The 14,356-nt window shown below is 29.9% G+C and overlaps 2 protein-coding genes across 2 annotated transcripts in view; one reads left to right on the forward strand and one right to left on the reverse strand.

Annotated features, from left to right (window-relative positions):
• Positions 1 to 5,557, forward strand: part of LOC106465439 (density-regulated protein homolog) — an 11,018-nt gene extending 5,461 nt beyond the window's left edge. The window contains exons 4-6 of the mRNA XM_022393334.1: positions 3,646 to 3,820; positions 4,212 to 4,351; positions 5,428 to 5,557. Coding sequence (XP_022249042.1) covers positions 3,646 to 3,820; positions 4,212 to 4,351; positions 5,428 to 5,472 — 360 coding nt within the window. The 3' untranslated portion in view covers positions 5,473 to 5,557. The remainder of the gene's footprint in view (positions 1 to 3,645; positions 3,821 to 4,211; positions 4,352 to 5,427) is intronic.
• Positions 5,477 to 14,356, reverse strand: part of LOC106465440 (replication protein A 70 kDa DNA-binding subunit-like) — a 12,567-nt gene continuing 3,687 nt past the window's right edge. The window contains exons 2-7 of the mRNA XM_013925670.2: positions 11,488 to 11,637; positions 10,852 to 10,979; positions 9,357 to 9,470; positions 7,555 to 7,662; positions 5,960 to 6,046; positions 5,477 to 5,816 (exon numbers count right to left, since the gene is read on the reverse strand). Of these exons, the coding sequence (XP_013781124.2) occupies positions 5,709 to 5,816; positions 5,960 to 6,046; positions 7,555 to 7,662; positions 9,357 to 9,470; positions 10,852 to 10,979; positions 11,488 to 11,637 (695 nt within the window). The 3' untranslated portion in view covers positions 5,477 to 5,708. The remainder of the gene's footprint in view (positions 5,817 to 5,959; positions 6,047 to 7,554; positions 7,663 to 9,356; positions 9,471 to 10,851; positions 10,980 to 11,487; positions 11,638 to 14,356) is intronic.

Below are 14,356 nucleotides of genomic sequence, written 5' to 3' on the forward strand. Positions count from 1 at the left end.
AGAAACCTATCATTCTATAGGTATTTGAAGAACTCCAAATACCTATAGAATGATAGGTTTCCTTTTTGTGAGTGTAAAACACTTAAATATACCATTTCAATTTTCAATACCTCACTACTATAAAGGCTTGGTTTGGTCTGAAGTTTCATTGGTGGTAGTGTCCAGGGTCACTGATGAGGAGTGGAATTCTCCAAAACTAGTCTGGCTCACAGACACGCCCAATGAAAGAATAGACCATTCCAAGCATTTACTTGTTGTTAAACAAATGTTTAAACAACTCTATTCAATTTCATTGTAATGTTGGTAAATACTACTTTGAAAAACAAATAGTTTTGGTGAGATATTTAAAACAATTATGAATCACATTATCATAAAATAAACTTAAACATTAGTTTTATATAGTCATAGTTTATTTAGTTGCTAGTTATTATTTCAAAATCTTAAGTTCATTATGTTAAACTTTATTAATTTTCAATGCAATGTACTTTCAGGTGGAAAATTAGTTTGTATTGTAGAAAGTTTATAATTACCGTACAATTAATAGTCATCATGCTTGAGAAGTGGAATTTTGAACTAAAAGAATAATAAATAATGTGTACAAAATTTAATAACATTTTACTTTTGTATTTGAATTCTAGTTTCTAACAGTTTAGTTACTCGTTTTAAACTCTGAAATTAGTTACCATTAGCACCTAAAGTTAGATCAGTAACTACTTATTTAAGTTAACATTTATTGCTCAAAATGAATCAAGATTATTTCATACTCTTTGAATACTATAAACCAGTTTTCCTTTATAACTTCAAAGATGATTTGCTTGCTTGAATTAAATTTTAAGTATTTTGTAACCATGTAGAATTTCATACTGAATCACCAACTTAACAAGAAAATTAAAATATTTGATTTTTCTGGGAAAAGAAAATGCTTTATTATAGGCTTTTGCTTTTGAATCATTCAATTTTCTGAAACATCAACAAGCATGTATCATAGATTTTAATGCTTCAGTAAGGAAAAGCTTTACAATATTGTGAACTCTATGTTCCCATCGTGGTTCTGGTAAGTTTCTCTGTCAAGCCTTTCATGTGATTTTTGTAGGTATCTTACTATTGGGTAGAAGTAAAGATTAAAACATGAATTAACAGCAGCATTGTTAAGCAGTAGATTCAAGCTATGGTAAGCACAAAGCATGAAAAAAACACATTTTGCTTGAACACCTGATTCAAGCTCTTCACATTACTACTATTACCATAGCCTTCCTGCTGCAATCATTAATCAACTTTCGGTTCTTTACAACAGGCAAAAAGGTAGTGAAATGTCTGCCAAACTCAACATGAAGTCCTTCACTTTCAACAATTAATTTTGTTACTGAAAACTGCATTTAATGGCTGATATTAGCAGTTGTATTCATTCTTACTTAATAATAGCCAAAATTTTATCCATTGTTTTGTGAGCCATCAACCAGTTTTTCTTGTTTTGAATTGTGCTTATGACTATTGGCTTTTTCCACTCATAAGTTGTTTGTGTATCAGTCAGTGGATCAAATTTATCCATAAGATAGATCAAGTCTAAGAACTTTCCTTTACAAAAGACTATTAAAACACTGCCTCAAGGTCATTTTATACCGTGCTAACTTTCAAGCATGTTACTCCAATTGTATCTGGTTATCAATCACTTTAGTGTTTAAAAGCCATTTTTCAAAATTCATCAATTTCAACAGAGCAAGTAAATGCTTCTGATGTTTTATGCTTTTTCAAAATTTGTGAACAATTTTTCCAGTCAGAAATGCCATGATTTACAAGTTTTATAGATAAAGTAGGAAACAAATTGGAACAAACGAAATATACAATACCAAACTTTTGGTATTTTTCAAAAAGTTTTTTTTCCCGATGTTGCTGTTTAATAGACTTGTCAATCAAAATTATAATATGCCTGGTGTCTGCCATCAAAAAATGTTATTTGCTGATCAGAAATTTGGTTAGGTTAAAAAGTCTAAGTCATGTAGATCTGGGCCAAAATTTTCTTCTGATTCACATTTTACAAGTTATACAATTTCACACTTTTACTTTTAAATAAAATATTTCTTTACATGTTTTCACTTCCTTCTGTTTGTCATTTGTATATTTTGGTAAAAGTTAAAAAGTATATTTTGTTGTTTGCTGATGCGACTTCACTGAGGAATATTCTTTTTCTTTTAACATGATGCAATAGGGAAGGACTAGCCAGCCATTGAGTAGGGCTCAGTTCATGTACCTTGAAAATAAGGACAAGGGAGTAAAACTGCAAGCCTGTTAAAAGAAACAAGAGTGGGCATGAGACACAGTGATATTTGGACATTTAGTCATAATTCTACCTAATTAACAGTACCTTAATTTGTAATATGAACATAAAGAGGAATAAAAATTTCAAACTAGGTACTTCAGGATGAGATCTTCAAACAAAGCAGTGAAATTTGATAGGAGACCAAAAAAATGTTGCATTTTAATTTATAAAATATGTGATGTAACATATTATCAAATATAATGAATTAGTTAATTATCAAAATTGTGTTAAAATGTACCAATAATTGACATAATTGAGCAGCATTGTTACGTGCCAGTGCAGGTTCCAAGAGAAAGGGAAGGCATAATTTTCTATGTCTTTCTTAACCTCTTTTCAAATTACCTGACTTACCCTTGTTCACAGATACCTTGAAAAAAACAGAACAATATTCTATAGCCTGATTCAAAAATTATGAATGACAATACTCCTGATTGAAATTTATTGAAAAGTTCAATTTTTACAGTTTATGCTTGCTAGCAAATCAGAGTTGTTGATTGAAAGCAATGACTGTTAAGGTCAGCATCTGAAATGCTAAATGATACCATAAGCCAGAGTCTACCTTGATTCCTCTAAGCACGTGAATTATGTAGCTGAGTCTAAGCATTATTGAAATCATGGTAAATTATATATTTTATAAATACTTCAGGAACTTATGACAGTTTCTTGCATCTTTCCACTACAAATTACTGACTTCTGGTTCTCATTACTTCTCTGAATTTTGTTGAAATCATGGTACATAAGAAATTAAAATACTGATTAAAGAAAAATTGCTCATTAATACCATATTCTCATTAAGTATTAATAACTTTCAAGAAACCAGTATTTTCCTTTATTCTTCATTTCAAATAGAGAATAACAAAAACAAAATCCAATAATCAGTATGTAGTACATGTTTCAAGAAGTAGTGTGGATTACTGAATGTATAAATATAACAGAATATCTTAGTTCATGATGCTCATTTGATGATAAAAAGGTAAGATGTTTGAGGTCTTGATAAATTGGTACAAAAATAAGCACCAAAATAATCAAGACCCCCCCCCCCCAGAAAAAAAACAAGTGGTTAGTCTCTCCATGTTTTGAAATATATAGTTAGAACTTGTGAATGAATGGATGTCAGTAATCTATATCTGCAATATCAATAATCTGAATGAAAAAAATGATCACTTTTGAGCTTTCTGGCAATTTACTTGTCCAGTATAATAACAAGAAATATCTGGTAATTGATAATTTTGTATTAATTAATCACTGATGATAAAATAGGATTTTTGAGATTTTACTGATACAAGAGTAATAAACAATCTAGATATATATAATACCTACAATTAACTTGGCTTGTAGATCAGCAAGGAGCAGGTGAAGAGGAAAAAAAGAGACAAAAACGAGGAGGTAAAGGTATGGTGAAAACAAAGAAGAAAACTGAAAAAGAAAAGCGAATTTGTTTATCACGTGCTCCTCGTGGAAAGAAGAAATCAGTTACTGTAGTTTCAGGGCTAAAAACATTTGGCAAGTAAAATTCTTTTACCAGTGCACTTATACAACAAACACTAAAGCATTATTACAAAAGTAGAATGTGCATAAGATATTATATAATAAACACAAAGTTTTAAACAGATTGCATAACTTATTACCGTTGTATACAGACTTCAGTACTACTGATGAAAATCTATAATTTAAGTTTGTTTTTTTTTATTTATCAGATGTAGTTTTGAATGCCGAGAAAATTTAAACTACAAAATGGTAAGGTCTTCTACATCGTACCACATTTGGTAGAAATAATATGTAACTAAGACATTTTATGCTTGTTTTCACTTGTCTGTTAATTATTTCATAACACCATAATTATACAACTTCAAAATGAACAAATTGTTTATAGTTATTTTTATATTTTTTTCAGATATTGATCTGAAAGATGCTGCCAAATTTTTTGCCCACAAGTTTTCCTGTGGCTCTTCCGTAACTGGTGAAGATGAACTTGTGATTCAAGGAGATGTAAAGGATGACCTTTTTGACATCATTACTGAAAAGTGGCCAGAGGTTGGTACCAGTTATTACAACATGCTTTCACAACACACCTCTCTAGATTTTCTATTGTGTTCAGTTTGAAGTTATTTTTTTAGGAATCATTCAGATAAAATGATAGTCTTAGGTATTGTTATCCTCTTTTGTGAGATAAACAACAAAATAATGTAGTTTAGCAACAATTGTAATTACAATCTACCCCCTATCCTATTGTTGCTCATTAATATCAAGTTTTTTTTCCAGTATTATATTCAAAATTTAACTTTACTTTTAACGTAGTTTATAATTCCAAATGCATATTACAGATATTTAGAAGCTTAAATTTTCATTAACATTGCTATTGCATTAAAGCCAATACAAAAAGTTTTCCTTACACAGTTTGTTTGGTCATCCATATGTAGATATTTAACCTTTTTTTTTTTGTAATAGTTTTTCTGCTATAAGCTTTAAAAAAAGTGTGTAAGAATTTATTATTTTAGTATTTTTGTAGCAAATATATATAAACCTATCATCCCTTGAGAATATAATTCTTTTTTGTGTGATTTTATCACTACAGCATTTTCTTTTCCAACCTTTTACGAAGGTCCTGAACAATTATTAAAATAACTACATGCAATGTTTAAATATGATTTGATAAAGCATATTATAAACTATTTGTGTAGTTAATAAAATGGTGTAGGGAATTTTAGTTTTCACCCCTGAAAGACTTTTATTGGAGACTTAAAAGCTACAGCAGGTTGTTAGGTTTAGTAAATACGATAGGCAAAAGCCAGGTGTTGAAAGGATAGTCTTTGTCATAGTTTGCAGTTCTTTTTATGATTTATAGACTAAAGGTGATTAGTGCAATTGGTAGAAAGAAGTATCAATGGAAATATATTGATGATAGATGGATAGACCCACACACTATGGAACTTTCTAATTAGCAATAAAGAAATAAAATATAAGATAAGCATATTTTATGTCTCAAAATTCATATAATTTAATTTTATTTCCAACAAGTAGATATCAGTGTCCTTATTCCAGTCTAAAGTGGCACTAACTGTAGCAAACTTTCATTTAGTTCTAATATCAAGTCAAATTTTTTTTTTCAGATTGATGATGACTTTATAGAAGATTTAGGAAACCAGTCACGCTAATAAATTTTTGGTTTAATTCTTTTATTTGTACAAAGCTTGGTTTGAAACTAATGTACTAGTAGAAATAAAACTTAAGTTTACAGTATTTGGAAGCATTGTATCGAATTCCATCGAATATGCTTTTGGAACCTGGAAATGCAACACTAAGAACTTGAAAAGAAAAATGTTTTTCATTTCAAAATAATAATCTCGTAATCACATTAACAATTTTTTTCAGAAAACGTGTTACTTTCCCTTCACAAGACACTTTCCATCTGGTGAATATCGGTCAGAAGTTTCTTTCCATATTCCGTAGGATTTATAGGTGCAACCGACACAACAACTGTCTTCAGACGACTTTCCTCCTAATAGAATAACAAGATAAAATCTCACTTTATGCTAAAACAGTGAAGTAATCTTGCTCTCACAATTTTTATCCCTAGTTTGAATTCCACATCGATATTACTTAAGGGGAAAAAAAAAGTTAGTTTATGTTCTAGACACTTACATTGTACAACTCCATCTTTGTCCTTAGCCTGAAGATGTAAGTACTGAAATTAGCATCATCAATAGTTGCTGAAAACTGGTCCTCATTCTGAAACATTAAAGGTTACAGTTTCAATTCTCTGTATCCTCAAAAGAGAAATCAGCCTTTCATGTGATTTACAAAGAAACATTTAAACATACATGAAGTGCTAAGTAAGATCCCGTGTATTTGTTTAGTAGTTTTGCTATATACATCACCATCTGGCAAGAAATGTGTATATAAGAATTATTTTTTAAGACATTTCAAGTGAATGTACAGAAGCTTTTGGGCTACTAGTATAAGGGTGTCCTGTTTGCCTGGCTACCAGTTTTATCATAATTTAGTTTTTTATTGATAAAAGAGATTTTTTAACATTCATTATTGAATAAGAAAGGCAGTTATATAATGAGATTAAAATCTTATTGGTTGACATTTCTGCCAAACACCCTGATGGTCACTTAACTAAAAAGATGTTTCCACACACACAGTTACCCTTCTGCTTATTTTTATATGTTTTATCTACAAATATTAATTTCAATACTTTTTTATGCTCTACACGGTATTCAAAATGAAAATAAAGACATCCAAAGTATTATAAGCGAGCTGAATAACCAGCATTTTCAGGTTAACACAAGTACAAGCTAAAATTTTAAAATTGTGATATTCCATTGTATACAATATAATTAGATAATCCTGTCTTTTGTTCATAATCAAGTTAGTTTCATAAGTTCTTTATGTCATGACAAAACTTTATACTCCCACTGATTGTTGTTGTGAAGAGCTGACTGAACCAATTCTGATGAAACTTTGTAGATGAAAGTTCATTTAATATAAAATGTGATTTTAGTGACATAAGCTGATTTTTTTTTTCACTGCAAAGAAAATATCCCTTTGTCTGTATTACATAGCCTAAATCAACTTCATTCTTAATTCAAATTTAAGATCATAAAGAAATTCATTCTTTCTTTAATGGGTCAATTTTGATCTTAAAAACTTTTTTCTGAAAAATCAAATTTGATTGAACTAAGATTTCTAATCATGCAAATTATTATAAAAAGTGCTACAAGCAGAGATAGTTTCTTTATACTCCCGGCCACCTTCAACGTTTACTGGATTAATACTGTAAACATGAATTTAGAATGTTAATCAATTTAAAATTACATTCTGCATATCAGTGGTTTAGAAACTTAGTCATTTAATGACTAAGAACTTAAAATGATCTCCAAAAATTGTGATGGTTGTTAAATAACAAAATTTTGAAATAACTGATTATCAGGAAAATATAAAATTACATTCAGTTACATGATGCATATATTAGACATCAATACACAAGAAAACGTGAATGGGTAAAAGTATACTAATGATTAAATATTTTCTGTTCTACTTGTGGACTGCTTTCTTCATGTATGAACTAGACCTGTGAACTATTATTCTGTTCGTAGTTAGAAAAAAATATGATTAAGACCAGCAACAGAAGAGGGGCACAAAGATAGCCCCAGGTAGCTTTGAGCAAAATTCAACGAACAACAACACAAAAGAGTAGGTAATATAATATTAAGACTTTAATGATCACTTACAGTTTCTTTGAGATGCCCCATGTCATTAGCAGTTGATTTCAAAATAGTTTCAGCACCTTCTTGAAAGCAAGTCACCCACTGGTTTTCTGAGAAATCTGCTATATTGAACTGCAAATTTACAGGAGGAATAAATATACTTGCACATCTTATCCTTACAGAAAGCTACATGAAAAACTATGTTCAAAATGAAGTTTTGGGGGAAAAGGAGTTAAATAAGTCTACCGTTAACTTATTTTCTTATCACTTGGAAGATTCTTTTTATTTAAATCATAATAATAGCTGATTAAAACAGACTGTACTGTATTAATTCCAAAAATGCATCTCTAGGAAAAACAAATTTTATTTTCTTAATTAGAAATAATAGTGGTTTAAACCTCTCTCTTCATGGACATCTTTCTCTGCACATATCACGAGGCTTTAGTGAGTTACATTCAAAATTTAATTAAACTACTTTCTTTTCATGATATACCAATAAATATAGCATAAAATGTAGCTAATAATTGAAATTTTAATAGTGTATAAGTTTTAAGTTTTTGCTTTTATAAGGCAATATTAAAAAAAAGAACTAGAATTTCCCCTAGTGTGAGAATTGTAACATTTGTTCTCTAACCATCCCCCACTTTTCTAAAATTTGTAACCACCCCTCCAAGAAGTACAAAAATGAACATATTTATTATATTTTCATCACTAGGGCAAAGCATTCAATTTTATGTGGTTACAGAGCCATGAAATAGACTAGACCCCTCATGCCACGCCCACCTGTTAATTCCTTTCTTTCAGAAATTGCCAATAGTTCTCTCTGATGTTCAGTACTATAGTATTTATAACCAATAGAAAGCCAAGGTTTTCAGGTATCAAATGATATATCATATTATATTGTTTTCTGTACAGAAAACTGTCAGTTTCTCTCCCAGTTCAAACTTTATTCCCACAGGAAACACACTGACAAGCTTAAGTGAATTCCTAATGGTTCTTGTCACATAGTTAGAAAGTAAAAAAGAAGATAATTATGGAATGTTTGATTTTTGCCCATTACTTTCTGTGTACTTTCGTACATTATTGAATTAAATAAGAAATTCTTTAGTGTAGTGCTACCATTAGTATAAAAAAGTAGGGTTAAGTGTCATCAATAGAAAAAAAAAACACACCCAGGTAAGTATTTTTTTTTCTTGTTTTTCATGTGTATTCTTTCTTTATTATTATAAAAGTAACTAAAACGTACAATTACGAAAGTTATGTTAGTTAAGGTTAGATTAGTGAAATAAGTAATAATAATATAATAAAAAATTTCACGAGGTATATTTGCGCTTAATGTAATCCAATAGCATAACATGAACTGCATGTTTGCCAAGTGATATACAACTTATAATGGCTAGAATAGTAATTAGACAGGGTTAAAAGGGTAATAAAACAATAAAATTTAAGTATAAATAGATGTATACTGTTATGAGTTTAAAGCTATTTAGGAGAAACAAATGTAGTTTCATGTTATAATTTGAAGTCATTCTAGAAAGAAAAATGGGGTAATTTATATTTACTTCAATTTGGTTTTGGTAGTTATGAGGTCAGTCGAATTGATCAACCTTATATGAAGTTAGGGTAGAGAAAATAACAGGTAAGATAAAGTTTTCCTAAAAAAAAAAACTGAAGGTTTTAGAGATTATGCAAATAAAATTTGAGATGAAGAAAAGTATTTTTAATCTTAATTCAGACTAGTAATAAGAACAACAAAAATCCAACTTAGATGTACAACATGAAGACTGGATAACAATCCACCTTGTCCTTTATCAATATTATCTTACCTGTAACAGCAATCTCCACTTGTAGCTTGGATATTCACACTGGCATTTTTCACATCGGTACAAGCCATTGTTCATGTCAATTACCTTTTTCTGGCACCCTTCTCTTGGACAAGCCTATAAATTAAGACAATCCTCATTTATATAGCATGAAGTGATGATAGACGACTGAGCTTTTATCATAAGGATTATTCTTTCATAGCTCATTTCTTCAGTCTTTATTTTTAATAATTCTATGAGCCTCTATGCCACGGCAAATAATAAAAGCAATTTAAAAATGAGTTTGCCCCTGATCCCTTCTAAAACGTAGTTGGCTCACATTTTCACTCCCACCATGGCATTCTGTCTCAATTCCAATACTGCTTGTTGTGTTGCAGTTTTAGCAGTTTTGAATATACATACACATAAATGTTAAGCATTCTTCTTTCTGCAGTGAAATTACACTAACGTTTCACCAGGTTAACTTAAGGGCAGTATGGGTTCAGTATATTATAATGGATAGCTTTTGAAACAAGTTCAAAAACATAAGTTAGTCTTTTAAACATATTCACATTTAATAAAGTTCATTTCCACTCAAGATATAGTGGTCAAAATATACAATCTATATATACACTTAGAAAGTACATACTTTTAAATCATAGCTCCGTCATCTCTTGACCAATATGAGCTCTAATTACAGTTTTGGACTTGGGATGTCAAACCCTTTCGATTATTGTATTTGACCATGCCCAAGGTCTCATAGATTAATTTACTCAAATCCTGCCTAAAAGAATTTCAAATGCCACAGCTATTGAGGATTCCCTCATATTATTATTATGAAATGGACATTATAAAGATAGCATCTCTAATATATAGCTTATCTCTGTTTAAGTCCTATTAAACTTTGTTTTGGGGGTTCTTCCTGATCCCTGACATAAAAAAAACAGATATCTTTTTATGCTCAGCATTAAACCCCCATATTGTGTTACTCAAGTAATTTTTTTCAGTGTCATCACTGACAACAAGGAAAAACCACTCTCTCAGACCAAATGGACAATTTGAACACAAAACATACACGCTATAATTTATATTACACATTTCTCTCAGTATATCATTAGAAAACAATGGGGTGTATATGGAAAAACAGAGCATCATCACTGTTTGTTAAAAGCCCATTAACAAAACCATAAGTCAATAAGACTAATGAACACAACAAAGAACAAAATATATGTAGCTTTCACTTTTTGTGTCTTGTTAATCCAATGAAGACAAGTTATGTACATATTACAATACAACATAATCAACACTCTTACAAGTTCAAATAGTCATTCTATATTACGATTACATTTGATACTGAGACATCTGGTGTTAAAATATTAAAACCAACTGAAATGCTTTTTTAATTCAAAACTAGTGTGTAGCAGAGAGAAAGTATTCAAAAAATAATTTTAAACTTTGACTATGAAGAAAGTCTAACCAGTTATAGGCTTCCTTCAACACAAAATTTCTAATTACTCACCCTGTACATGCAGTTTTCCTTCCGAATCATCACAACAGAAGCTTTAGCTGTGTAATAGTCTGGCTTTTCTCCAGCACCCAGCATTTCTGCCTTTGCTTGAGCAAATGTTTTCCAGGTTGCTCCAGCACCTGAAGCCAAGTATGTCAGAAAAACAAGAATTACTCTATCAAAACATGTTACTATATTTTTTCACCATTAATAGTTGAAATAAATGGATTTTAAAAAATTTGTTATACAAATGGTAACATGGCTGAATTAAAAACAAACATCATATACATATACACACACACAACTGGCACATTAGTAGAATCAAACATGAGCAACAATGCCACACACTGTATGTAAACACATTACACCAGCAGCAAAAATTAAACATCAAAACTATTAATATGCAAACACACCTAACACAACCAAGTTCAATACTAACACCAATGATGTGAAAAGCAAATGGAACATCAGCAGCATTAAAGTTTAAGATTACGGACATGTACTCAATCACAACATACTAATTTATTTGCTCAAAATACATCAATATCAAGTTAAACATAACCATTACCAACATGTATGTAAAAACCGTTATGAGTGAGAGTTAGAAGTAACACTAACTACAACAATAGTATTAATATGTTAACTTGCCTGTCATGCCACCTGCACCAGGTTTTCCTGAAATTGACCGAGTCTGAATATGTAGTCCTTCACAATCATACCATCCTCTGAGGGCATGAGCCTCTTTAATATCTGGATTTATCTGTACACCAGTTGCACTAACAGTTGTAAGAGTGCAACCTAAAAGTAGTAATTTGCCAGTTTTATATAGCAATTCTGTGCTGTAAATAACAATTAACTTGAACAAGAATTTAAAACAAAATGTTAAGATTTTCACCTTAGTTTAGACTCTGGCTACAGTAGATAAGGAAATACTGATGTGAATTTTTATTAAAAGTAATTTTAAATAAGATTTGATGTGTTTTCAATATTATTTAGTATTTTCAAAGAACTAAAAACAAGTCAGTAAGTACAGTAATGGTATTTAATAAAGTTAACCCTAAATACAAAAATATTGATATTTTGAATAGAGTTCCAGACAAAAATGATTTATGAAATGAAACTTCTGCTATCATTCAACAAAAAAGTACACACTGTACAAATAATTAGTTTTAGAATGCTTCTGGACATATTATGATGCAATTTTGCCTTTGAAATTTTTAAAACTTGTATATTTGTAATAATCTTATCTTGCCCTAACATAATGTTAAAATACAACTTTATTTCAAAAAGCATAATAATAAACGTCACTAATTCTAACTATTCATATAAAGACCCATATTACTCATTATTTCTCCATAGAATAAGTATTATGGAAGTCATGCCTAAAAAGTTAGTAAAAATATTTTTGTTAATAAAATGGATTTTTATTTTAAGAAATTACATAATTGAGAAAAATGTAACAATGGGTGAACACAATGTAAAATTATTCAATTGCGTAAATTAAACCAACTCTGTCACACACAAAATATGAGAACTTATTTATAAATAAACCTAATTATATTGTTCATTTTTAATCTTTCTACTTACAAACATAATGAAATGGTAAAAATAGAGCATTAGCACATGAACTTGTCCCCAGATCATTACAACTTGAAAACTATTTCCTTATTCTGAAGTTCTGTTAAGGCATCTAAAGTAATGTCAAATCAGTTCTCACAGTATCTTTGATACAGTGAGAACTGATATCAGTAGCTGGCACTGTCTTCCTTTTACAATTATAATTCAGGAAGGAAATCCTACAACACATTTCAAGAAGAATATCAAGCTCTTACTGAACTAGGAAAGTGTACTGATTTAGTTATAACAAAACCAGAGAATAAAATAATATTAGAAAAAACATAGAGAATTGTACGTTTCACAAATATTTCATGTGTGCCCAACAATTTCTTTACTGGTGAAACCATGCTAGCAATAAATAAAATATTTGTGAATAATACAATTGTTTTCAATTTCCTCAACCACATACCAATGGTTTCAAGTATTAATTATAAAAAAGAATTAAGCTAATAGTTCAGAATAATGTATTAAGAAATTAAATATATACTAAATTATAGTATGCACTGAATTTGAATAAAGATCCTATGTCTACATTGGAAACAAAACTAAAATGATACTTATTGTTGTTATAAATGTGTGCACAAGTAAATTAGATAAATTTGTTTTCATGCTTGAATAATGAATGGTTTGCACAAAATTCATAAACTAGAAATTCCTCCAATACAACTGGTTTCAAATATTAGCACTTAAAATTGTAAATGGTGAGGTTTCTGTTGGTGAATTTCCTTCACAAGTTTATGATTAATAAGTTTGCTGTTAAAGAAAGATGATTTTTTTTCTTTACCCCAGTACAGTGTTTAAAATTTCGTGAGAATGCATAGATAGCCAGTTTCAATGTTTTATACTAATATCCAGCTACAAGAGACTATTGATATATGTTCACAACTAGAACTGGTTTTTCAGTATCTTTGGATATAGTGAATGAACTTTCTAAGAATGCATTTTCTAAGTTCTCATTGTATGCAGCTAAGGAACCACATTTTAAGGTTAACTCTTTCAATACGGGGTCGGTCAATGTGATGACCTTGTAACCATTTTGTGCTTCTTATAGTTTTCATGCTATAACTTTTAAATTAGTAAGCGAATGTTAACGAAATTTGGCAGATTATCAGTAAACATTACAATGCTTTTATATGCAAAATATCTTTGTTATTAAGTCTTGAGGTTTGTAAAGCAATGTTTCTCTTATGCCTTTTTTTTCTTTTCACATGTTGCCTATCTATCATGTAAAGTAATTTTCATTTTAAGATTAAAAATACTTTTTCATCAGAAAAGTTCGAAATTTTACAAGCGAAATCTTTATGATGTCTGGATAGTTATCAAACGTTTCTTAAGAAAAAAACTATATTTAATCTGTTATTTTCAGTAATTAATCTCTGTACGGGTTTGGTAGATTTGAACAATCTTGAAACCACCATAAAAAATTAGGAAATAAACACAAATTATAACACAAAAACATCAATGTTCAGACAAAATATTTTAGATCTCATAACATTATACATTTATATACACAGCGTGATCACAAGTAAATAGACACCATCTTTTCAGAAAAAATGAAATTTTTCAGTCATATTTACATAAAATGATATATTTATAATTTAATTAATATCTAGTAGATCTTCCTTTCGCTTCTTGGAGTTCGATGATCCTTTGGGGCATCGTGAGAATCATCTCATCAATTTTAGATTGTGGGATTTTTGCCTACTCTTGCTTCAAAACTTGGAGTAGATTGCTATTCGAAATTTTTTTTTGTTGTTGTTGTTTCTTGACTTGCTGGTCGAGTATGGCCCAGAGGTTTTCGATGGGGTTCATGTCAAGAGATTGGCTCGGCCAGGGCAACTTCTGGATACCTATTTTCTTCCTGAACTCTTTTGGGTGTTTCTAGCAGTGTGACACGGTG

Source organism: Limulus polyphemus, unplaced genomic scaffold, assembly GCF_000517525.1.
Source record: "Limulus polyphemus unplaced genomic scaffold, Limulus_polyphemus-2.1.2 Scaffold1943, whole genome shotgun sequence".
NCBI lineage: Eukaryota > Metazoa > Arthropoda > Merostomata > Xiphosura > Limulidae > Limulus > Limulus polyphemus.